Source organism: Alexandromys fortis, unplaced genomic scaffold, assembly GCF_014885135.2.
Source record: "Alexandromys fortis isolate MF-2015 unplaced genomic scaffold, M_Fortis_MF-2015_v1.1 scaffold_20, whole genome shotgun sequence".
NCBI classification, from domain to species: Eukaryota; Metazoa; Chordata; class Mammalia; order Rodentia; family Cricetidae; genus Alexandromys; species Alexandromys fortis.
The window spans coordinates 8,240,797-8,268,216 of NW_026067903.1; the positions used below are offsets into that span (position 1 = coordinate 8,240,797).

Here is a 27,420-nt window from a genome sequence, read left to right on the forward strand (position 1 = left end):
CGGGGGGGGGGGGGGGGGTAGTAAGTTACTTGAACATTGCTTAGCAGTCATTTGCACAGGAAACTCAAGTGTATCATCAATATTGGGAAGAAAGGCAAGCACAAATGTGTGCTTCTTTTTTGTTTGCTTTTTTAACCTAAAGAAAATGCAGGATTCCACACCCAAAGGGAAAAAAAAATCTATGTGCACTTTTATTAGGATTTAGGAGGAGGTTTTCATAAACTGGAAACGTAGCTCCACTTCCTATTTGTTCACATCCTGAAACCTCATCAGAAACTCCTCAGTGACGTCCACTGACGAGTGTGGGCACACTTTACCACTGACAGCAGGACACGTAAGGGGCAGCCCTCTACAAATAATACTTAAAAAAAAATCACAGACCTATGACATCTACTGATGTCAAGAGTACTGAAGAGGTATGTGCAAAAGTCTAGACCAGGATCTAACGTTCTTCCAATAAAAACATTGTTTTGCTTCCACAAAATTCAAATTTCCTGGAGAAATAAAAACCAGACTTTGAGTCTGCCAATCTCTGAACAAGAAACAGCATGCCATTATGAGAACCCTGCCATTAGCAAAGAGCGTAAACACTGAGTAATCCCAAGGAGAATGAATAAAGTCATTGAAGAATGAAGTTTTTGACCAAGAGAATAAAACACAAAACTTCCTTTAGAATGATGTCATTCCAGCGCAGAAACAGCTGCACAGTATGGGGAGTCTGAACAAGCCCCCTCTTCTTTCTTGAACTGAACACTTTACCAGAGCAGTGGCTACAGTGATTGGCCCTAATAAAAGTGTATAGGAGATAAAGCCACTGGGAAAAACAAAAAACTTAGGAGTCTTCAAAATTGTACTGCTATCCTGCTTGGCTGGCCCTGCTAGCCTTTCAGTGGCCTTCCTCCTATGCCTGGAGCACCCAGAGGTGTTCTATCTACCTCCTCCTCTCCTGGCAATCTCGTCAGGTAACACAGTCTTTAAAGTTTCATCTGTTTGGGGCTAGAGAGATGCCTCAGTGGAAAAACGTACTTGCTTTGCCCGCCTGCGTGCTTGTATTCGATTCCCCAACACCCAAATAAAAAGCTGGGAGTGGCTTTGTGTGTCTATAACCTCAGCATTGAATGGCAGAGACGGATCCCATATACTCTCAACATTGGGTGGCAGAGAGACGGATCCCAAGAGAGTGGCTGGCCAACAGTGAGCTTCAGTTCAGGAGAGACCCTGTCTCAAGGCAGTAAAGCAGACTCCAATAGAAGACACTCTAGACCCTGCTCAGGTTTCTACATGAGGCTCAAGGGCACACACCTGTATACCACACACATCACGCATACCCATGCATACATGCCATACACACAAAGAAATTCGGGGACTTTCCACTCACTGGAGACACCTATTCCCATTGTAAAGCTAACATCTCACTTTTGTGGAATGTTAGCAGGAATTTCATTTTCAACCTAGTTTAAGTTCAAAAGGGCACCAGACCACACTGCAGGCACACAAAGCCTCTCTTCCTACATTCCACCCTAAGACGCTGAGCAGTCCCATTTTATAGGCAATTTTCCTAATAATATAAAGCAATGCTGGCAAAAAACACATGATAGATGTTTTTATAGGAAAGTGTTTTTATGGACAAACTCTCAATTTTTTTTATCTTATGACCCAATCACCACGGATTATACTTTTTTTTTAAACACCATACCCCATCTTTGCTTTTAGAAATGATTACAATTGAGGTGAAGACATGAGAAAATGATATAAATTTTAAATTGAAAATATAAGGTCAAAACGACATGAACTCCTGCTGAAGTGCGATCAGAAAATGTAAAATTGCCAGATGTGGTGGTGCACAGTTAAATCCCAGCACTCAGGAGGCAAAGATGGGCAGATCTCTCATATGAGGCCAGTTTGGTCTATGTACAGAATTCCAGGCCAGCCAGGGCTACAGTGAGATCCTGTCTTAAAAACAAGAGCAGACTAATTCTACACATGCTTGATAGCCTGAATTTACTATAAAAATATAAAGTAAAAATGGATTTTAAAGAGAGCATTGGTTAATTAGTTAGTTAGTTTGTTTTTTCTTGACACAAACTAGAATCACCAGAGAACAGGCAATGTTAACTGAGAACTGCCTCCATCAGGTTGGCTCGTAAATAAGACTGTGGGGGCATTTTCTGATCAATGGTTAATATGTGAGGACCAAGCCTCCTCTGGGTGGTGTCATCCCTGTCAGGTGATCCTGGGTGGTATAAGAAGTTGGCTGAACAGGCCATAGAGAGCAGGCCAGTAAGCACCGTTCTTCCATGGCCTCTTTCCGATTTCTCTCAATGCTGTACTGTAAATTACAAGATGAAATAAATCCTTCCCTCCCCCAGTTGCTTTTGGCCATGGTGTTAATCACGGTAACAGAAATAAAAGGAGGAGAAATGGCTATTGCCATAAGCTTAAGTGTCTGAATAAAATTAATATTTAAAAGTCTGTATAGTACCAATTTTTAAAAAGCACTCACTTTAGACAAAAATGTTTACAATCACCCATACATATATGTACACATATTCATATGTGAGACTTATGTACACATAGGAACATATATGGATCGATACATAATTTCAAAATATCTCTATAGTAACAGCCAAAGCTATCTAAACACTAAAATTCCACAGGAGATTTGACCTGGGGTGGGGAATAACCCCAATTTGACTACCCAGATTCTAGACACTTTACTACATTAACTTATGAGAACTAGGTAGGGCGCTGTGGAGAAATATCCAATAGGGATACCCAGGTCTTCCTACCTGAATAGCACTTTCTTCTGAAGCTTAGGAAGCTCTAAAAGAGGAGAACAACACACAAGTTTCAGGAAGCCCTGAAACTGAGCAAATCTCTCCTCTTTCCCCAGAGTTTCATAAAGAGTGAAGAGTAACTAAAGGGACAAAGCAGCTGAGTGCCTGGAAGGATTGCAGATCAGTCAACCTGCCTAAAGGCACTCTCCAGCATGCTGACCTGCTGTCTAAATGCCCTACAGTGAAACTTTCAGAAGCTGTCGGCCATGCTGAGCTAGGCTTTCTGTGATGCTGCTGTCTTTGAGTCATTCCTGACACTGTAGGTAACCTCTCACCCATATTCCTGTTGATAGCCCTGGTGTGTGTGTGCGCGAGTGTGAAGTGTGTGTGTGAGTGTGATATCTCTCCATGTCAGCATTGTGCATCTCTCTGTGTGTCAGTGTGAAGTGTGTATGTGTGTGAGTGTGATATCTCTTCAGGTTAGCATTGTGCATCTATAATAAGTTGAATTTTCCTTTGAAGCTACAATCTTTCTTAAAACTTGAATCCTATTTTATTTCTTTTAAATAAAATGACTTTATTCCCTTTAACTCAGAAATGAAAACAGCAGATAGCTATTATAAGGAAGCCCCTCAAACAGTTTTTTATTAGCACAAAACCCCACAGTATAAATGCAAACACAAAGCACATACAAATACTAACACTGCATATTTTGCTTTCTCCCCTTGGTACAACACCAGAGACTGTGTTGAACTCATTTCTGGTATTTGTTTTTTATTGTTTAAGCCAGAAGCAAAGATACAGATTATTGGGGAGGGGTGTGGATTGGTTGAACTCTGAAGTACATAGTAAAATTACTGGGTCTGTAGTACAAGACAGATTTTTTTTAAATTAGAATTAAAAACAATAGTTAAAACAGAGTGGTTTGAAATGACACAATCATCTGAAAAGACAGTAGGGAATAATTTCGAATATCAACTCAAAGTGGCTACTAGCTGCTGGGGGAAGATCCTTTACTGGGTCGCATGCAGTCACGATGATGGTTACTTTTAGCTGTCAATTTAACACAACCTAGAAAGGCCTGGGTAGAGTCTCAATGCGGGACTGTCCAGATCAGGGTGGCCTGTGCCAAGGAGGTGGGTGAGATGGGAGGATGTTGTCTTTAAAAAGCTTAAATGATGGGGAAGAAACCAGTTTAAGAATGGCGTTAACACTAAAGCTAACGCAATTGCTTCATTGGTAAGTCAGGGAGACTGCAGGATGGGGTGCATTTAGCTAGATGAGAAAGCAGCTGCAGGAGCTCAGAGGCTCTGGTGAAACCTGTGCTGCACATGGACAACAGGAAGGATATCCTGGGCAAACCCTATTGGAGGCTCCACCTGGTGGGATATTAATTTCTTTAAAGAAATCCTAAAAGCATTCCCTGCTCCTCGGAGGGGACAGCACACAAGCTGGTATGGCTGTGGGCTAAGGAGGCTACACCTCAGGTTGGCATCAGTATTGGATGATATCAGAAGCAAAGCCTGCCTGGAACTGATTTTAAAGGCACAAAGGACACAAGACTGAGAATGGTAGTGGAGAACAGTGGGGCTGGAAAGGTTGGGAGCCCCTGAGGTGAGGTCTAGAGAGTCGGCAACATGAAGCTGGGAAGGCAAAGCTTCTGCTGGAATGGAGACTCTGGACATTGCAGATGTCAGGGCTGTGGGTTTGGTCAAGGAGAACCTCAGGTGTTTGAAAATGGAGCCTCCCTGAGCCTAAATGGACAGCTGTATATGCTGCAGGTGGACAGGCGCAGAGGACAGAGTCACCCTTTGAAGCCCGGCTGATTACCTTAAAAGCCCCAGAAGGCAACAGTGGTGCTGCACACAGGTTTGCCATTTGCACTGCGGGATTTTCCTTTTGTTTTTGATCTGATTGCTCCTATGTCCCTCTTCTCCACTTTTGGAGAATGTGCCAACACATTTCGGAAATAATTACCTTGTTTTTGATAACAGGAGCTCACAGTTATGAGACAGGACTTTTAAAGTGTTGAGGTTTTTAAAGACTTCAGGGACTTTTAAAGGTAGACTATATTTTATAAAAACAAACAAACAAACATGAGGTTTTTGAGACTGAAGGTGAAAGGTTAGAGCTTAAAGTGGTATTTTCTGTGCCAGGTTGATAAGGGGTGGAGTCACAATGGTTGCTTTTATTTGTCACTTTGATATAACAGCTCACCTGGGAAGAGTATCTCAGTGCAGGGCTGTCTAGATTGGGTTGGCCTGAGGGCATGTGGGAGGGCTGTCTTTGTTGTTTCTGTGGGTGTGGAAAGACCCAGCTTAAAGGAACATGGTAGTGGGTTTGAGTCCTGGACTGTGCAGAAGTGAAGAGACCAAGCTGAGCACCAAGCACGTCTGCACATATTCTCTCTGCTCCTGAGCACAGATGTGATGTGTGCCTGCCACTGTGACTCCCCTGAAATGCTGGACTATATATAACCTAGACGTGCAGGCTAAACTCAACCCTTTCTCCACCGGCGCTTTGGTCACTGCATGGTGTTTTTAGCATCACTGCAATAGAAACAGGAGGTCACACAAGATGAAGTGGTCTACACATGGAAGCTGGTGACAGTTGCACAACAAAGTACTTAATGCCGCCTACGCCTCACTGAAAAATAGCTAAGAGGGGACATCTTATGAATCTCTTATTCATTAGGCTTTTACTTATTGAAAGACAAATTTAATATAATTGAGAGAGAAGGCCATGTTAAGGAAAAACAATAACTACAACCAAAAAACACAGAGCTTCGATGCAGGTGTCCTGTGATCTCGACCTGATTTGTTCTGTTTCCTTAGGATACACATGATACACAACTCCACTTACTACAGGGAAAATCGGGAGTTACACAAGCTGGAACAAAACCATCTAGAATTCCAGTTACACCCATGGAGCACTGGGAAATGTGGTGGCTGTGGCAGGTAGGGGATTCCCATCTGCCGCTGGGCCAAGGCTCAAGGACCCACGTGGGTTTCCCAAGGTCTCAAGAGGATTCGGGAGAAAGCAGGTGTGAACCAAGCAGGAAGAATAACGTACGCAGGCTAAGGTGCACCTATTGTCACAGCACAGTACCATGAAAATGCACCGGGAGAAGCGGTAACTGGATGCTTTGGGCATGCAGATACACAGCTCTTCCCAACACAGCAGCGAGTCTACTTCTTCAGTTACAGGGGATTTAACCTAACCGACCACATTCCAGGTAACGGATGCTGAGAACAGGCGGGTGTGTGGAGAGTGGAGCACATCAGGATGTCCTCACCCGGCAGTGAGAACACGGAGTAACTCATCGAGTGCAGGCAGCAAAGGAAGGGTAGGAGCAGCTGGGGGGGGGGCATGGAGAGACAGCAAGGCTGGCACTAGCACGGGGCCAAAAGTGGATTCACAGGAACCTAGGAACCTCTTACAGGATTGCTAACTTTTTCCCCTAGGATTACAGAAAGCCATTCAAGTGCGTTAAGTAGGATTATAATAAGAGAGTAAACGATCAGGTCTGAGATCAGACAAGGAAATTTAAAATGGTTCAGATATCATCATAGAATTCGGGTTGGAATTCAGGTTGGAGACCATGGTGGCTTGCAGAGGAATGGCAGAGATGGGGAGAGGAAGAGGGGACCAGAAGATCATACCCACAGCACCCTGTTCTGTAATGCTGATTGCAGTAACTAAAGCTGGAATATGGCTGAGAGAAAAGAAGGAAGGGAGGGGGCCGGAGCCACAACAGTGAAAACACTCCAATACAGCAGCTAAGAGAGAAGAAATGAATGCTCAAAAGGCCAGACATTGACAAGCAAGACCAGACCTGTTAACCACGTGGAAGTCACCCAAGGCCCTACAAGTGTTGGAGTGGACTATGGAATCAGATTCAGAGTAAGCACAGTGGAGAAATAAGTATCAAGAGAAAAAATGAAGACAGACAACTCTTCCAAAAAGACTAGTTGAGAATGAAAAAAGCACCCCTATAACACACACACACACACACATATGCACACACACACACACACACACACGCCGCTATGTGCACGTGCTGACACACACAAATAATGGGGTTGTAGAGGAACACATCTATAGATTCTTTTATTGGCAGAAACTACCATCATTCTTAAAATCCACTGAGAAAGATCAACAGGAGGGAAAAGTCAAACAACCCCGGAGAAAGGAGGTGAGAGGAAAGGCAGAGAGGAGTCATCGCACAGCAGCAGGGGCACCAGACAGGTGGAGCACGATGGCTGTGCTTCACAGGAGCACAAGAGAGGAAGATGGCTGCAAGGAGGTGGGGGTATATCCGGAAGAGAGAATAAAATCTTTATACCTGCTGGTGTCCACTTTCCCTGAGAGCAGACACCAGCTCATCCGTTAAGGGTAACGAGGTGAGGAACGGAGGAAGAAGTAATACAATGGGCAGAGAGACTAATAGTCATCCCAGCCTGCTCCCACTCAGGCTTTCCCCTGACGTGTGACATTCCACGGTGTGCATCACAGCTGAGGGACAAGCACAGACAAGGCAGACGGCTGGGCTCATGCAGGAGCAGGCTTTGCGAAGAAAAATGACACACACTCAGCAGTTTGCAAAGAAGAGATTCACTCTATCAAGTTTTAATATAAAGACAAAAAAACTCCACTGCAATTACCCAGAGTCCAGTATTAACACAGCTCTGCTGGAGACCATATTCCCCACACAAAGACACACCCCGCAGCACATGTTACATAACATCATCTTTTCAATAGATCACACAGTAAGCACATACGTTCCCTATGCCTCACTCCTCCCGAGACAGCACAGCAGTTACCATAACAAATTCCTGAAGATGACTGTTCGGATCAAATCGTGTTCAGACTTCACACACTCTAATTGTTCTTATTGGAGCAACGAGCACCTCACCTCCTTCCCTCCCCACCCATCCCCCCCCAAGGTCTGTAAGCTGTCTCCTCCCCTGTCCCGCAGCAAATAAACATGGCTTGCAGAAGAACCACACGGAGTTATGTAACAAGGGTGTAGGCATCCCTTTATACACATATTTGGGCACGCATAATATTGAGAGAATCAAGGCCAAGAACTCCTAGGTAGCAACAGAATATGAAGATAGTTTTCTCTTGTTCTCAAAACTAGGTGTTTATTTAAAATATTCTATCTTTCCCCCCTACAAAGTACCCCTCTATTAACAAGGCAGAGAGCAAAGATTAGAAGCACTATAATTTAATGCAAGCTTTGTTGGTACGTCAAGATTAACGTCTAGCAATTGTGATAATTAAAAGGCAATTAAACAATTACAATCAGTAACGCATTTCCATACTGTCTCCTAAACCTGAATAGGTCCAGAGAAAATTGCTGGCTTTAACCAAGAGGGGCCTCCTTCTAGTACACGCAGGTTGCGTGAACTGCTCAGATCTCATCTGTAAAAAACCCAAGACCTCCCCCAAACAGGGAGGTGAGAATCAACTTACTTTCACTGTATTAAAACAAACAACTTCAACGACTTCATATCACACAGTAAGATGAGACTATGAACCTATAAGCAAAGAAGTTGAGAAGCAAACAAACGGGCCCAGGGAAGGATACCCATGCCTGCCCCACTCCTCTGGGGAAACCTCTTTCCTGAAGGGAAGGCAGGATGAAGACAGGAGCTCAGAGACAGCAAGACTTGGATCAGCATCCCCCTGGGCTCTCCAGCTCACAGGGAGAAGGGGGACTAGTGCTTGCCACAGGCTGCCTGAAACTCGGGTACTGCAGCCTGCATGCTTGTATTGTATCACGGCAGCCTCTGTTGTTGGCATCCTAGAGTGTGTGTGTGTGTGTGTGTGTGTGCACGTGCAAATGAACACATGTGTGAAAGTCGAGAGGATACTGGGTGTCTTCCTCTATCTCAATCTACCTTATTTTCTAAGACAGGGACTCTCGTTAAGCTGGAAGCTCACCATTTCAGCTAGGCTGGCCCAGGATTCTCCCAGAATCCACCTGTCTCCAGCACCTAATGCTAATGCTGGGGTCACTGGCACATGTAGCCATGCCTCACTTTCCTGTAGGAACTGGCAATTTGAACTCAGGTCACCTTGCTTTCACAGCAAGCACCTTTACCCACCAAGCCCCCTGCCCAGGCGTAGCATTCCAACTTTTCAAGTGGATACGTCACTCTGAAATGTCCTGCCCAATTTGCTTTCCTTCTCTCAGCTCACAATGGACCTGTGTTTTGAAGAACACCGTGAACATCAAACACAGAAAAACATGCCTATGACGTCAGCTTTGGTATGTCTTTAAGAAATCAACATAAATCATTTGGTGAGTAAAGAGGTAAAGTGGAGAACAGGAGACAAGGTTCTCAGACCTAGCAGAATACAACTAAGAATCGAGACACACTTCTTTCTCAAAAGCCTCATGGCAGGGACACAATACAGACCCAGGACCTTATTCTACACAGATCCACACATTTGCCCAACACACAAAGTTAAATTCAACATTTTGATGGCAAAATCCAAAAGGTGTCCATTAATTATGCATTTTAAATAAACTATGTTCTATTCACAGAACCGAAAACTATGTGGCACCTCAAGGGAAATCACAGACAGAAGAAAAGTGGGGGCCTATGTCAGTAGTGTATACTGTAGACTTCAAGGCTTATGGGGCTCCTAGGAGGCAGCTGCGCAGGTCACCCTCCTACGGCCATGAAATCACCTCAGTGCTCTGTCTCAAGAACGGAAGCAGCAGAACAAGGTGACCACTGACTTCACTTCACAGTCTTAAGGCTAACCCAAGGCTCGTCACTGGGCATCTCTGTGGATTAGTCTGGGCAAGAGGGCAAGGAACACAGAAACAAAATAAAACAGGCTGGAATTTCCTCTGATACTTATTTGCCAAACTATACCCCCCCCCAAATTACATGTAAAAATAGATGCAATGAAAACAGCAACCAGATTTATGCCACTAAAGCCATGTTCCTTATTTGGACACAAACGAATTCTTTTCCATGCAGTGCATACTGGCTCTTTAAGGGCTTGAAATGTGTTAATAGTTAGCAGTGACCAGTTTTTTTTTTTTTCCTCTGAGTGCAATCACTCTGAGTTCATTTTTGTAAATGAACGATTTGGTTGGCTTTACAAAATGAAATACTTTTTGCTGTTGCTGTTTGGTTTTGGTACTAGTAACAACCAGCGTTTCTGGCCACAGGGAGCAGAGCCTGTAACACCTAGGTGTGTACATACACCCTCCTGTGCCAGGACAGCCTGAGGACAGAGGGAAAGGAACTGCCAGTCAACACTAAACCACCTTCCTCTGAGAACATTTCAGCCCCTGGAGGGCCTCCTCTCAGCACTGAACCAGTCCAGTCCGGTTTAGTTTCTAAGGAGTGACAGAATCCAAGACTAAGAGTGACTCACCAGCCTGCAGGTCATATGATTAAACAAATGACTCTGACCACAGGCTGGGGGGGACTTACCCAATTAAAAGACTGTTAAACTTTTAATATGATGAAGCATAGCAGTCCCAATAAATTTTAATTGAAAATGCAAATTATGAGCAAAATAATTAATACTAAATTATGTCCTTCTTAATTAGAAAGTAGTTTAAAGGACACGCTCTTGTAAACTATTGCCTAAATTTCCCAGTTTTAATTGGCTAATATGTTTAAAACATGCCCATGGAAAGAATGCAGAGACTCTGCAGGAGATTGAAATACATGAATGGATAAATTAAAACAAGAACAGGACAAGCAGAAACTAGTAAGTGGAAATGAACCCCCACATCCAGCTTTCTGGCCCTGAGATCCTGAGTTTTTCCACCTTGCTCTGCAGGGCCAAGCTACATTTCTCCAAGCTCTCTGGCCTCCTGAGGGAATGTGTGGACAGGCTGCTGTGTGGAACCTGGCTTTCAGGAAGTCCAGAGAGACTGACTGAAGTTAGCTCAAGCGCAGAACTTCAAGCACTCAGTCAGAGCTCTACCTCATTAGGATAGAGACCAGAGCACACATAGGGCAGGAGCAAGGCTGGAGCTCTCTCTCCACCTCTGAGGAATGTGGGCAGGGTACTCTGAACCTCCACCCTAACTCACACCCTGTTAGAGATGCGCTGGCTAGTGGCTCATCACCAGTTCTTCTTCCCTACTCATCGGATGTTCCTGCGACAGTCTTTTCATCCAAACTCACCAAACCCAGTCTTCACTGTTATTCTTCCGAGCGACAAAGTTCTGAGCTTATTAACGGGGAGGCGTGTTTCAAATCTCCCAAGGTTTTACTATAGATCAAAGTGTTCAAGTTATTTGAACTGGACACACAAAACAGGCAGGCATATGTAATTTTTATTATTTCAACGCTTTCTGCTGAGAACTGAATGAAACAAACATTCCTTGAAGAACTGGAACAGCAACAAAATCTCCTAACAACACTTAACAGTGGGAAATTAACTTACCCGTAATCTATTAAAAAAAAAAACCAAGTTTTCTTTTTAATCTTCCTGTTCTTTATAATCTCCCTACTTTCTCATTGTTGTTACCTGGACCATAATCTAGGCTCTTTATCTCTTCCAGATAACGTGACATATTAACATGATAGAATTGGTGATTTTGCTCTTACGTAAGCCAAGTATTTTAATATGTTTTAATTTTAACTGTTCTTAACATATTACATGTTTTTACTGTTAGCTAATCATAAATTAAGCAACTAACATTGTCCCCCAATAATTTACAGGAAGAAACAAAAGCCCGGTTGGCAGTTCCAGACATGCAGGCATTTCCATGGTTCTCTGCTAGCTCTCATTAGTCTTTGAGGACACACGTCTACATTGCTCAGGTCAACACTTACATCTTTTAAAACTGTAAGCATGTAGAAATTATGTCAGTAATGGCAAAATCCAGAACAGTCACATTCATTATTTCTTAAAAAGTATATAATATTGAGCATATTAAAAAGCATTTGAATATTTTTTTATTATTGATAAAAATGAAGGCACAGCTATTTCATGAGACTCTTTCTTCCTTCCTTCCTTCCTTCCTTTCTTTCTTTCTTTCTTTCTTTCTTTCTTTCTTTCTTTCTTTCTTTCTTTTTTTTTTTTTGTAGCCCCAGCTGTTCTGAAACTCAGTCTGTAGATCAGGCTAGCCTGAAACTCAGAAATACACCAGCCTCTGCCTCCCAAGTTCTGGGATTAAAGGTGTACGCCACCACAGCCCAGCTTGATAATTTTTTTTCAAAGTAAAATATTTATTTTTATTATAATACAGATTTCTGCTGGAGCAGAAACATCTACCTACATGGTCTGCATGTGTTTCGTGAGTGCTTATCTTCTAAAACTATGTTCTTTTTACCTCTGTGGACAGTTTTAATATACAAAATCAACGTTACCTTTAAAATTCCTCTACATTTAATTTCCTATAATAGTTCTTTAGAGATAAAAATTAAAAAGTTAACCTATGAAAAATTTTAGGATACTGAATTGTTAATAACATACTGTCTACTTAGGTTAGCAAACCTGTTTACTTTCAAATATTCTAGATATAATTCTAATAAAAATTATGGTAGACTATCTAAAGCAATTTACTTGACCAGTGGCTTTTCACAAAATAGTTTATATTAATCCAAAATTTTGAATGTGTGTGTATATACAACAAAACCAAAGTATGTTTGAAAATACCATAAGGAAACCTATTGCTCTGTGTATAAATAATTTCAAAGCTTAAAATCTGTCATGATTCTGCTTTTATGACAGATCAATATTTCTAAATCCTTAGCTATTATATATGAAAGTCTTACTCAATCACCATGGGAAGTAATAGTTGCTTACTTTGGAAAGACATATTTTTGTTTTTAACCCCTAGTCTTCCTAGGGTGTGAGAACCACAGTCTCCATCTACCCCAGCCACCCCAGCCACTGCAGCCATCACTCTCTCTAATGGTCCTCCAACAGCTAGCGATTTGCTTAGAAAACAGGTCCACGTGTTAGCTCAGCTAAGTTTTATTAATAAAGCAAAATGAAATCCAATAAAATAGTAAAGCTTCTTATCCAAATAAATACAAGAGATGAAACCATTAAAAATGTATGGGAATGATAAGTAAAACCAACGGCTCCTAAATTATTACGACTGTTAATATCTAAAAACCCACTTATGTTGATACTTTCCTTGTTAATGCCTTTGTCTACTTGGTCTTTGGAGTAAATTAAGGTATTAAGAAATAAGAAATAAGACTGGAGAGATGGCTCTGAGGTTAAGAGCACTGGCTGCTCTTCCAAAGGTCCTGAGTTCAATTCCCAGCAACCACCATTACAGGTGGCTCACAACCATCTGTAATAGGATCTGGTGCCCTCTTCTGGAATGCAGGCATACATGCAGGCAGAAACATGTACACTTAATAAATGAATAAATGTTTTAAAAAATAGTATAAACTTTGGAAAAAAAGAAATATGTGCAAGTCAAGCCTATCTGTTTAGTTCCTACACACACTGGGGAAAAGGGACTCTTACAAAAGGCCCCAAAGCTTTAAAACATCTCTTACAGGTTTTTTTTTTTTTTTTCGAAAGAAACCAAGTATGGGACAGAGAATACTGTAACAGAACTTCAGCAACAGAGACCTTGAAAGCTTAGAGCTGGCATTCAATTTTACCAGGAATTCTGGAGGAGAAAAAGAACTACAATTCCAATGTCTGGGCTGGAGAGCGAAGGCTCAGTGGCTCTGAGCAGGCTGTTGCTCTTCCAGAGGACCTAAGCCCACACAAAGGTTTACAACCCTGTTCTCCAAGGGTACCTACCAGGCAAGCTAGTAGTTAGAAACACAAAACACTCACACGCATAAAATATTGTCTTTAAAAAGATTCCATTTCTCACCATAAGCAATGACAGTCTATTTAATTTTTCTTGGAATTTTTAGGATCTCTGATGTACAGTGACTTATTTCAGTAATTAGAAAAAAATACATATGGATGCCAATTTGCTCATATAATCCTTAATGAGTACTGAAGAGACAGATTTCAGAGAGAGAGAAAGAGAGAGAGAGAGAGAGAGAGGGATTATTCTATCCATCTACCTACTTTTTTTATAGGCAAGGTCTTGCTATGGAACCCAGGCTGGTTTCAAATTCAGCTGCCATTATGGGCTACCATGGCCAATACAGGCATCAATAATTTTAAAGCAGATGATTTTAGAAAAGCTATTCTCTACAACTGTTATACTACCTACAAGGTTTCAGGGAAAGAGCTCCACGGTCTTCCAGTGTTGAATGCCTGGGACAGGCAGGGATATGTCTGTGCCACCGTGCGACTGACTCAGTGTCTGCACTGTACCCTAGACAAGGGCAGGCAGGTTGACCCAGGTTTTCTTCCTAATTCAGCAACCTCCACCCACCTCTATCCCAAAGTTGTTTCATCAAGTAAGGAGGCTATCAGACTGTTTAAAAATACACGTTGTTGAGTGTGGACCCATGAAGAGTTCATTACTGTTTTGTACAATTTTTATTATAGTCAATACCTTTTTCAGTTTAGTAAGGTTATAGCTTAGACTTAACATATTTGTGACTGCAATTTGGTTCTTCAATACAACGCATTCTTTGTAAAATCAAGGAAAATAATCGAGGTTAAACCACAGTTTTCAAGAAACATTTTCTGTGAATTTAATTTCTAGTGAGATAGTAAAAGCACAGACTCAAGAGTGAGCCTGCCAGGTTTGAATCCCAAGTCCACCACCTGCTAGTCTTGTGACTAGGCAAATATTTACCCAGTGTCTTGACTTCACGTATAACTATGGAGACAAGAGGGGATGCTGTGAGAATTAATGAGTAGAGCAATGCTATACACTCAGTGTTAATTCGAATGTTAACAGTAAGAGTAAATCATTTCCTTAAGAAAACGGTTCACCAAGCCCAGATCAGCTGTCCAGCCACCCCTTAGAATGATAAAATGATATGACTTGGAAATTCATGGGTTGTTAAGCCTGAGAACTATAAACCTTTGCTTTTCTACTCATCAGTTCCCTAGAGATAAAATCTAGATCATCGACCTGCAGACTGTAGGCACGAGAGCTTAATACCTGCTAAATTGTAGAAAAAAATCCAGACATAATACAGCTCTGTTGTTCCCTGTCTACCGGTCATGTTCCTCTGTGTGTGTGTGTGCGCGCGCGCGTGCGCGCGCATGCGTGCATGTCTGTCTGTCTGTCCTTCTTTGTATGTGTCTGTCTCTGCGTCTCTCTCTGTGTACACATGCATTACAGTTTAGAGAACTAACTCAGCAGTGGGCCTACGCTGTCTTTCATTTTATCTTGACTTTCTGCTATGCACATGAACTGCTTTTTCAATAGTAACATGTTACTTAAAATGTTAGAAATGAAAGAATGACTTATATTTACATTAGGGCAAACACACAGATTCCATACCTGTATTTATGAATGATGGCATTAAATAGTTTCCCATCTCTCCAGCAAGTAGTGAAATTTTCACACCGTACTCCAGCATAACCTTCTGTTGCCTGCTGTGTCCACAGGAGCAACCTTTCTTTCGCAGACATGTCCTCTGACTCTCCAGTTACATGGATGTCTGATATCTAAATATAACAGAAGCATTAAATCATTAGGAAGGAAGAAGGAAGCAGAGAGACTAAAATCTTCTATGTGCCAAGTACTTAATCCTATTTTCTTTGATCCTAGCAACTCTTGTTTTTTATACTAAATATATTTCCCCTGTTTTACAGAGGAAAACTGAATTTCAAGCAGGCTTCCGGATTTGACTTATCTGTGTCCAAGTTAAAATCATCCAATTTATTTTTAAGTGTAAAGCACACAGATTCTACAAAGACAAACAACAACAAAACCCTGACATGCAGAGGGATTCGAACTACTCCAAACTGAGGCAGCACAATGAATTGTTGTAAGAGAAACAAGTAAAACAGAATTCCCAGAAATCTTCATGTAACAGCAAACACACAAAATATGAAAAATACAGCTTGAGCTTTTATTCTTATACCTGAAGCAAATTATTGAACTTCTGTTTAATGCATTGCACTGGTATTTTATTTATGCTATAACAAGTAAAGCTTGCCTGGAGCTCAGAGTGCAGAGCTAAGCCACTAGTTAGCCATAGAGGCCAGGCAGTGGTGGCACACACCTTCAATCCCAGCACTCAGGAGACAGAGCCAGACAGATCTCTGCGAGTTCAAGTCCACCCTGGGCTACATGAGATTGATACAATCTGTCTAAGAGAGAAATAGAGCTGACACAGGTGGTCCCAGCTCTTGGGGTCACATGCCTTTAATCCCAGCACTAGGGAGGTGAAAAAAGAAGTGATATGGCTAGGCAGAGAAAGGAATAAGGTGGGCGGAGACAAGAGCTCAGGGCATTCAGTCTGAGGATCCAATCTGAGATTCAGTCTGAGGATTCATAGGGACAGGATCGCCCCTTGGGTGAGCATTGGTACAGGTAAGAACTCTAGTAGCTGCTGCTCTGTTTCTCTGATCCTTCAGCTTTCACCTCGATAGCTGACTCCAAGTTTTTATTATTATTAAGACCAATTAGAATTCGTGCTACAATGCATTTCCTTATTAAAGCCTTCACTAATTAGCAGATGCTAGACAAATACATTCGTGCTGTTTTACCCTGAGAATTAGAGTTCTCACCTCAAATCAACAACTTGCTTTTTACCAGTTCTTTTATACAGTTGTTCCCAGATATCTTTTCAGTGATTCATTGTAGTCAACATAGTATATTTTAAAAGCTTCATTTCATTTGTTTGTTTATACACAACACAAATCAGGGTAACTATATTGTACTGTTTAAATTTATTTAGTGGCACACCACAAAGTAGGTCGCAAAGGTGACACAACACGCCGTGGTGACCCTCATGCTAACCCAACAGAAGCTGCCCTGCAGGTTTGTCTGCATGCTACAGGGCTGAGGCATTAACCTGCTTTTGTGTTATATCAAAACTTAACATCATTAAAACAATTCAACATTCTTTGCTAGTGAGATCTCTTAAAACAACTTAAGTGAATTTTTTTCCAGATGAAAATAGGTCAGAAGTAAAAGTCATACATTACTCCATGTACAATTTGATCTAACAAATATTCCGTGTCAAGAATAAGGACGCGGTGCCCTCTCTCATTTTTAACTATATTCTGTAACATTTCTGGCTAACAGCCTATAAACTATTTGGAGCTCCTTGTTCAGTTTTAGTAGAACTTCCATGTGTGTTTTATTTGCACAGTTCTGAGAGCCCCTTCCCACTGAGTGACAAAACAGGACAGGGATCTGCATTGTTCTCCAAGAGTCCCTTCCACTGAGTGACAGAAAAGAACACGGAGCTCCATGGTACACACTGTCCCAAGAGCAACTCTTCCATCTGGGTCCTTCTTGGCACGGTGCTAACTACTCAGGGCACAAAGTGACTTCAGCAGGGGCTCCCCAGTAGATTCACAGTGGGATTAACACCAATATGTGAGTGTTCCCTCCATCAGAGAAATGTCTGACACCGAGAGATGAAGAAAAGAAAGCAAGCCAGGACCTGGAAGAGATTTGCAAACAAGGAGGTGTGTGTGTGTGTGTGTGTGTGTGTGTGTGTGTGTGATCATCACAACAGAAACATCTGCAACAGAAACAAAGGCCCAAATCAGAGCAATGAGATCTGTTTCTGGTTTGAGAACCAGCTTCTTCATCTATCAAATGAGGGGGTAGGGTGCTGATGACAAGGTTGAAGGCCTCTTTCCATCTAAAATCTATCTAAGACACTATAAACATATAAACACAACAAAGAACCCAGAGATCAAACACAGAGTCAAGCATCTGAAAGTAGAGAACGGGACAATGCCAAGCCCCTTCCTGATTCTTCCCAGCTACAACAGCCAGGGAGGGGCGTGGACAATCCAAGGACCCAAGGAACAAAGCATTAGAGTTCTTCCCAGGCTGGCAGATGCTACCTTGTCTACTGTTGTTGTAGATGAAGGTGGGGCCTCACTCCCTCTACACCTAGGGTTCTACAGGGCAGTCAGCCTGGTGGAGCTCCAAGCTAAGCAAAGTCTGCCACACTGGCCTTTAAATGTCTGGAAATGGAAAGAGAAACACTGTCTCCATTTTAATCATCTTCCCTAGGAACTTGTGCTAACTAACCTCTCCATCATGGGAAAGAATTATGTACATGGACATAACACATAACGTACAGAATAATTGTGTTTTTATTTTCCATGTGGAAAATAATTACCACTATTTTCTACTTAATTACTTCCGAGGATTCTGAGAAATAATTATGATAGATGGCTTAGTGACACAGCCCACACCAATTTGCTTCTTCATGATTACATACTCAAGTCATGCGGCTGTTTAAGAATGTTCCCTCCCTGAAACAGTATAAGAGTTATTACATTCTGTATGAGAATTCCAAATTAGCATGGTGTGACCATGTCTTGCACACAGGAAATACATGCTCAGTGTATGCTGGATATTTTATTCAGCATCAGCATGGTTTATTAACACCTGGAACACAGGAAATACACGTTGAATATGTTTTATTTCTGTTGTTATTCCTTTTTAAAAGGGAGGAGCAAAACCCTGCACTTCCCAGTTCTCAATGTATCATGGATGGTTTCTGCTGTCTCTAGCTGATTGAAGAACATTCTGGGCCAGCCTAGTTACAAGAGGAATTATCCATTAACTAGGAAAGACAGTACATTTCAGTGATAAGGTGCCAGTGTAAAGGCGTGAGTGCTGTTCTCCCTGAGAGGTGTCAAGGTGAGTTTACAGGTCTGCAACACTTACAGAAAATAATTGGTCTTGTTATTAAATAATTTCCAGCAGATGAATTCTACACTGCCACTCACACACACTAGTTCAAACTGTTACACACCACACCACACACCCCCCCCCACACACACACTACGTTTAAACTCTAATTTAAAAACACACATTTAATTATGTCATGAACCACGGTTTGCCCTGAACACTAACACACCACACCAGCTTGCTTTCCTCTTCTCTGGCCGTCCTCAGGTAACTGTCCATCGCCTGCTGAGCCTTCCCATCTACGCTGTGTGCTCGCTTCACTTCTGATCTGCCTCCCACAACTCCAGACTCGCCAGAAATCGCAGCCCCTGAGAAACAACGCCTCTTAAGGACCTCACATAGCTCCTCATTTTTGAGTGTCAGGTCTCCCCCACTATCGTAACTCTCCTCTAGGCCTGCAGGAGTATTTCTCAAACCAATACCTATGGGTACAAAGGCCTCAACTTTTCACATTTATAGGACACACTTGTTCTACTCCTCAGAAATGATATACCCACAACTGTTAAGCACTTGAGTGTGTATACACGCCCAGTCCTCAGCTCCACCTAATACGGAAAACTCACAGTCCTTTCTTTTCCCTCAGATTCAGCATCCTTGGTATGAGCTTCAAACAAGCCACGCCCTTCTATCTCAGAGATTAACTTCTGGCAGACAGGCTCCCGCCGAGCTCCATGCCAGCCTCAGATGCTACGCATGACTACTGTGATGCACATTACAACCTTTAAAATTCAGTGCGCTTGAAACCGGAGTTTTCTTTACCCTTCATGCACTCCTGTCTATATTCCTACCACAGAGAAGTGCCCCATCATTTGCACAGTCATCTGTCAACAATGATGCATCTCCAACCTCTATACCCACGTTCACCTCCAACCCCACCCTCAGTAACTCTCATACCCGGAACAAGGAACAAGAACTGCAATGTTGCAGCGCAGTGTTACAGAGCCTTGCTCGACACTCCTGGTCCCTTCAACCACAGCACAGGGGGAGATGTGGGAGGGAAGGAGGTCCTTGTGCTCACAGATAGAGCACTAGGGGAACCAAGCAGTGATGTTAAGCACACAGGGCTGTCCCTTCAGAGGGAGGGGTGTGTAAGCTGTTTTCTGCCCAAGGTTAAGGAGCTGCTCTTTATCCTGAACAAATGCAGTGCCTGAAGTCCAAGTAAGCTCCAGTGTCACTTTCAATGTAAAACACTGCTCCGGTGGCTTTACCATGATCCTGGCCATAGCAAAACTTCCGCCATCTTCCAGAATGGAATTTCTCTGTTCATGGAAACCAGAGGGCATTGTGTTATATCTTGGCATGGGGCTTAAAACTTCTTATTCACTGCTAACACCAGCCTTTAACGTAAGGGGATGTTCTTTAACTTTTCAACTAAGCGAATTCTCTCAGAAGCTTTTGTTACTTTTCTGCTTCAACTGTGAAAATTCAGAAGCTTCTGTTACTTTGCTGCTTCAACTGTGAACATTTAGATTCTACTTCAATTCATTACTACTACAAGATATAATTAGTTCCACTCACACGTGAAAGTTTTAACTCATTTAGTGTATTCACACAGAAACACCTTGTGGTAGTTTGAATGTAACTGGCCACCATAAGCTCAAAGGAAGTGGCACTATTGGAAGGGGTAGGCTTGTTAAAGTAGGTGTGGCCTTATTGAAGAAAGTGTGTCACTTTGGGGACAGGCTTTGAGGTCTCATTTGCTGAAGCTTCACTTGGTGTCATAGTCCATTTCCTGTTGACTTCTGATCAAGATGTAGGCAGCACCTTGTCTGCCTGCAGGCCTCCATGCTCCCCACCACACTCTCTGCCATGGTAATGAAGAACTAAACCTCTGAGACTGTTAGCAAAGCCCCAGTTAAATCTTTCTTTCATAAGAGTTGCAGTGGTCATGGCGTCTCTTCACAGCAACAGCAACCCAAGCTAAGATGCATCCCAACCATTGCGTGCATTTTGATATTCACACATGGACGATCCCAACTTCACAGAATGAATGAGGAAATGCTGTTTGCTTGTCATAGAGCAAACCAGGGCTGTGCCCTGGCACAGCAGAGTGTGCAGCAGCAACCGCCATCACCACCACTCTGCATATACTCCTCCACGATACACGATTCTAAGTTAGAAAGAAGAGTCTTTGGGATTTCTACATCAAATACAAATACTTTCTAGAGCCCCCACAAATGCTGGCTTACAAAGAGCAATACCCAGTTACTAAAATGCCCGCAGATTAGTTAACAGCCATCCAACTATACCGAGAGTTTGCCCTACCTGTGTGAGCGGTGCAGTTTATTCTTTTTGTTTGCTTGTTTTTTTGTTCTGTGAGACAGGGTCTCACTGTGTAGACCAGGCTGGTTTCGAACTCACAGAGATCTTCCTGTCTCTGCCTCCAAAGTGCTGGGATTAAAGACATGCACCACCATGCCTGACTTAGTGAATTCTTTATTCTACAGAAACCCTCTCTCGGGGGAAAAAAAGAAAACCCAACATGCTCCCTCTCTCTAGGTCTGTAAATGACTTCTACCTTTAGAATGTTCTCTTCCTTGTCTGCCTAATACAGACCCATCAGGTGGGTATAGGTATTCAGTAGATGCCTACTAGATGAAAAGGCATGGATTGGGGGAGAGAAGACCAAGTATAAATCAGAAACACTGTATGCTGTCATTTGAACCTCTGCAAACTTAGCCATTGTAGGAAATGAAGTGATCATAGTCAGCTGGGCTTTCCAGTAGAAGCTTCCAGACTGACCACTGTGCACAAGGGTCCCGCAGGGAACCAGTACCAAGTAGAGATGCTACACCTCACCTTCATCATCAAACCAAAACAAACCAAAAACAAAAAGTCCCAAACTTTACAGGACATAACCTGGAAACTCCACTAACACATCTGGGTTCTCAGATTTCATTGACAGTGCATTGCTAAATGTCCTAGTTGCTGGAAGTGAGTAACAAGAGCATCACTGTGAAGCCACGGGATCTGCAAATGAGAAAGGTCTCCGAGCAGTCAACATCACCAGACAACCGGGAAAGGGAGGAGCCTATTTTTATAGAAGCTGTCACCATCATGACATGCACGTAGCACAGCTGATCCCCAAGCTCCAACACTCCCTGAAATTTTTCACATTTATTTAACTTGGTTAAATTTATCTTGGTTATGGGAGACCGAGTTCTAGGCCACAAGCATGTTATGGAAGCATTCTGACACAGAGTTCTAGCCTAGCCTCATGCGTACACTTAAAACATGTATGCATTTAATATTCCACACAAAAAATCGCAATTTTATTTTTAATAAAATTTAAAAGCTTTATCAACTTGATAAGTAGCTATTGTGTACAAAACGTAGAAAAGCCAACATAAGCTATTTCCTGTAGGCAAGGCTATAAAAAGAAAGTCAAGGAATCACAGAATTCAAACTAACAGAAAGCAAAGCCACTGTGGAATGCTGTCCCTTTAGTGGAGACCATAAAGTGAAAGTAAATAAGACACTGTGCCCAGGGCCTAACATTTTGCTCGCAACTAGGTTCCCTAAATTCCAGCTCACGGTTTCTGAGAGTGAAATTTCTCCTCATATTTAGAAAAACATATTATCACTGCCACTGATGAATTTGTTTTTCTCAAATTTTCTCAGAGTGCACGCCACTAACTCAACAGCTTTAATTACCTTCACCTTCCAGTATTAACAGAAAGGAGGCCACTGCTGGGAAGATGCTGCTCCAGAGACTCATCCCATAAGGGCACGCATGCCTTTCTTCCACCTCAACATTTACAGCCAAACTCTCCTGCCCGGGGGGATGTCCATTTCAACAGGGACAGCGCAGCTAATACATAGAAAATCAGAGCTTTCTTGAGGCATCAACACACTTGGCTCTCTCACATATATGGGAGACAGAGGGTTCATTAAAAAACAAAACCAAAAAACTTCCCAGTAAACTGGGTGGGGTGATGTGTGATTACTCAGGAGGCTGAGGCAGAAAGATTACTTGTGTCCAGAGAGCCAAGGCCAACTTGGAAAACATACTAAGAGATTCTATCTGAAATAAACTGTTACAATAAATAAATAAATACATTGTTACCCTCCTTCACTGACAGCCTTCTCCCCACAGACCTGCAGATCTGTGGAGGCCCAAAAATGAACCTATTTCCACCTTATCTGAATGTCAGAGTTTGAGGTTGCTCAAAATGGTTGACAACAACCAGGGCTACACATCCTGACCTAGGGTGTGGCTGCTTAGTCCTTTTGACAAAAAGATGGCCCATACAGGTAGATCCACTTTCCCCTGACCAATGGTGGGAAATTCAAGCATACTCCTGCACCTTCTTTTGAGATGGGGGTTTGACCTTGGGAGAGACTGTCTTCCGGACACTTGGTTTAGGGTGCCTAAACAACAGAATGCTTTAGTCAAGAATTAATGCCTTGCTGACATAAGTTACTGTTCAAGTAGTCCTTTGTATCATATTAACACAGTCTTTTGGTTTCTTCCACTTTTTGTATTAGGGTATAAAAGTGTATGGAAAATAAATTCTGCATTCAGTATTCAGTGAATTCAGCTGAGTTGCCTAAGTCTTAGTGATTCTTTCTTATCTCTGTTCCTCCTACTTTACATTTTTCTACCCTGCTAAGAGTGGTATATTGTCGAAGCATGGTCCCCGACACAGATCTGCCTCTCTTATTCTAGTGTGCAATGTCTTTGAAGTGAATCTTCAACTAAGGTGTTTATTGAAGCCAAGGTAACTTCAAGAACCGGCTTTTCCCAACAGGAGAATTTCTGTTTGAATATGTTGAAGCTTTAAGGTACCTCTGGAATTTGAAAACAAACTGATCTACAATGGTTCAAGAAAGGAGTGAGAACAGGAGAAACGAGGAGGAGGAGGACAGGATGCAGCATCCTTATTGCTATGTAAAAGATTTCATGACAGCAGAAAACGTCTCGGTAAAACCTGAAAACTTACAGAGCTCTTTGCTTCAGAGGACAGTTAGAGGGTCTCTCTGTACTGCAGGAAAAGATGATGAAAGGATGAAGGCCATGGCGCACCTTGCATCCAATCTACTCCTACATTACCTCATGTAATAACAAGCAGCTACACCCATTTTAGAGATGGGGATAATAAGACCTCTAAGTTTTGTGACTGAAGATCAGTGTGTTCTTTATTCTACCACAAGTATTCCATAACATCCTAGGAGTTTTAGCCACTGATGAACCATCTCATTCTACTAATACAGGACCTGACATCTGAGACCTATGGCTATGTGGAAATGACAGCTAGTCAGAGGACCACCTACACAGAACACAAAGTCCTTAACCCCTTAGGTGGGCTTGGCTGACTAGTCTCTCGTCATTTTGAGCTCTCTAGGAAAGGACAGTCAACTGAGAAAATGCCCCCGACTGTTCTGTAGGCAAGGATCTGGGGGCATTTTCTTGGGGATTGATATGGGAGAGGAGCTGAGCTCACTGTGGGTAGTGTAATCCCTGGGCTGGTAGTCCTGTAAGAAAGTAGGGTAAGCAGGCCAGTAAGCAGTGTTCCTCCCGGGCTTCTGCTTCAGTCCCTGCTTCAATGTCCCTGCCCCGACTTCCCTAGATGATGAACTGTAGATGTGTGAGCCAAATAAACCCTTTCCTCTCCAAGTTGCTCACTGTTTTCATACACAGCAACAGAAACCCTAAGACAGAGTTGGACGGAAAAAATGCCATCAAACAGAAATTACGTTTCTTTGCATGTGGTATTAGAATAAAATATTCTATGTGAGACTTTTGATAGTATTAAGAACGGAAGCCACAGCTGGAGAGAAGGAGCGGACCATCTTGCTCCTAATCCAAGAAGTTTTTCACCCAGGGACGTCCGGAGATGGAGACCAGGCCACAGCTGCGGAACCTGGCAGCCTGCAGTGAATCCCATCCTTCCTAACCAGTGGCTTCTGTGGGCATCAGTTTCCTTTTGTATAAAACAAGGTAGCAATGGCATCTCATAGAGGTCTAGGACAGTGGGTACTCCAGGGTAAACTGAGGCCAGTGTACAAGGGGGAGTGCTAATTAAACTCTGATCTACACCACTTGCCACTGCGGTGGGCGAGTCCGCTTCCACGCAGAGCTGTCGACACAAGCACGTATTTTCAGGTTCAGATGTTGCTTCTGAAGACAACTCTTTCAGAAAGCATTTACTATTTTGGCAGAAATAAGTGTAATCAACACATTTTTAGTGGCTGCTTCCAAGTTTAAAAAATGTGTTAGAATGTTCTGCAAAATACTTTAAGTGAAAATGTTGCTCAGACACCATGAAACCGTAACAATTACAAACCGCCTACATGAGGAAAGGACTAAAGTGATTTACACATTGGCAAAAATTCAGGCTGGGGTTTTAGGTTAAAATTAAAAAAACCTGCTAAAAACAAAGTGCTAAAGCTAAGCTGAGGACTACTCAGGATACTCATTTTTGTCCGAACATAAAAAAATATACCCGTTTCTTTGGTAGAAGAAAGAAAGGAGTTCACAGTTTTATAGGTCCTCCATCAAGTTTAAAATACAAACATTATAAAGCTGACTGGGGTCCAAATCCTATGTGATTACATTTTCATTACTTAAATAGCTAGAGGCAGTCAAAACTCAATAAGCACATTTTCATTAAGAAGATAAAATGATTCAGAAAGAAACAAATTACTCAGTTATATAAAAGATGATCTTCAGTTTCAGGATGCAGGGTTAGCCTAGCACAGGTCAGAAAGAAGACATTCTGAGTTTGGCACAATCCTAGGAATTCTGAAACTGAACCATAAAGAAAAAATAATAATGAATATATCCATTTCAGTGTAACTGAATGTTTCCGTGTTCCCCTTACATTCTGAGATGGCTCCGAATTGGTTTCAAAACTTCAGATCTAAAGGTTAATGTAAACAAAAGACCTACTCCTCATTTGTCCAGACACCGCTAACATCTCCACAGCAGCCACACTTCTAGTCCTCATCCTCCTCTCGAGGATGCCTGGCTGACATCAGCACCCCTGACCGGCAATTCATCCAAGTACCAAAAGGCAGACGGAAGTATTACTTTCACTAGCTAACACATAAGGCTCATGGGAAGGAAGTTCAACCCCATTCAGAAGCCGGAGTTTCAAAGACTTAGGCTTATAGCCTGGTCCCCACTTGTGGCAAACAGTAGGCTGTGCCATGCAGAAAAGGGTGATCTACTCAACTCAGGGCCTTGTTTTAACCCAACATACAGTATACAGTAAATGTTCGTCAGAAAGGAAGGGGAAGAAAGCACAAAAAAAAAAAGTGTACATTTACAGACGAGAATTCACAGAAATGTAAAACTGGGAAAGGCGTGGGCAGGAAAAACTCAGCTTGGACAACCGGGTCAAAGCGAGGTTCTCTATGTGCTAGTCAAGTAGGCTGAGTGGTCTGTCTAACCCTTCTGAGCCTCACCTAGAACCACTTCACAGGCATCCTCAGAAAATGAATGTTGTGGGGGAAGAGGCTAGCATAGCAGGACCCGAAGAGTAGCATTAGGGTTAATAGAAGAACCATGATCTACTCCAATAGCTTCTGAAAGAATATGAAATTACAGAAATGACAATGCCTAACTCTGTTGCATGTGTGCTCTGCACAGTGGCATGCCTTTGGTAGGGCCCACCAAGGGCATCCACTTCACCCAATTCCTGTTCACTCTGTGTGTGTGTGTGTGTTCATACATGTAACTTAAATGCACCTATGCTTACTGTTAAATGCTATAATTGTCTGTTCATTGTATCTCATTTCAGACAACAAAAACAATAAGTTTTGTTTTAAACTTGTATATACTTTTAAGTCTCTTACAAAAATACTTTATATTTAATCCAACCCTCGTTTAAAATATATTAAGCTGTTCTCTACTATTGTTGGTTCTGCCATTAACCTTCTATTGCAAGCAGTTTTTTTCTTATTTCTGTTCTTTTATGAGAGTAAATCTTAGTTGTTAGGTTAAAAGCCAGTACAGTCAAGCTCAGACTCAGTTCTCCAGACAGATTCTCATACTGTAGTTACACCTGATAAACAGCCCTCAACTGCTCTGATATCTAGGGAATATGGCATTTAAATATTTAATTATTAAAAAATTTTTCATAACAAAAAGAGAGAGTTTGGCTCCTAGCAGTACTCTACTTCCTCCCAAGAAGGCAGAAGAAGGGTGGGCACAGAACAGCGTCCATCCACAATTCGCTTCAATTGCCAAGCGCTGACCACTGGGGGAAACTGCCTTTCATCTAAACTGAAGATCACCAGACAGTGGACAGAATTGTTGGAAACAACAGCCTAGCTGCCCAGGTCAAGGTAGGCCTGTCTTCCTGCAGATTTCTTAGCCCACAGGATCTTCTGGAGCCTGACAGGCCCTGTGCTAAACAGCAAAAGGCAAATAGGACCTTCAGCGACCATGGAGGACCCTGAGGAGTAAGTAGCTCGAGGTGCCAACCAAGTAAGTTTTCTGTTGCTTTTAAATCAGTAACTCAAGTAAAATTTTATCCTTCCAAAGATCTCTGATGCAGTTGGACAACTGAGAGGTTTTGTCACTATAAAAGGACAACCTCACCAAGCAAATTTCAGTAAAATACAAATACAAGACCTACAAGTTACAAAGGTGTGAGGACAAATACAAATTATCAAATTTCTCTCACGCTGCCTTCCATAGTCTTAAAAATACTTTTCATTGTACAAAAATATCTGTCACAGTTATTTTGACATAAATATGCTACTGTTTATGTAATGCATATGTCTAAAACTTCTGTTTTCACAATCCCAAAGAATTCTTGTGAGTTCCAGGGAGCCGAATTGAAGAATCCATTCTTATACAGATCAGATACACCCCTCTCAAGTCCCTGGTCATAATAATTTTTTTTTCCTAAACTTAACTTTGTC

At 42.2% G+C, this 27,420-nt stretch overlaps 1 protein-coding gene across 1 annotated transcript in view; it reads right to left on the bottom strand.

Moving 5' to 3' along the window:
- Dst (dystonin) overlaps positions 1-27,420 on the bottom strand; it is a 199,845-nt gene that overhangs the window by 159,203 nt on the left and 13,222 nt on the right. The window contains 1 exon segment of the mRNA XM_050134804.1: positions 15,157-15,323. Coding sequence (XP_049990761.1) covers positions 15,157-15,323 — 167 coding nt within the window.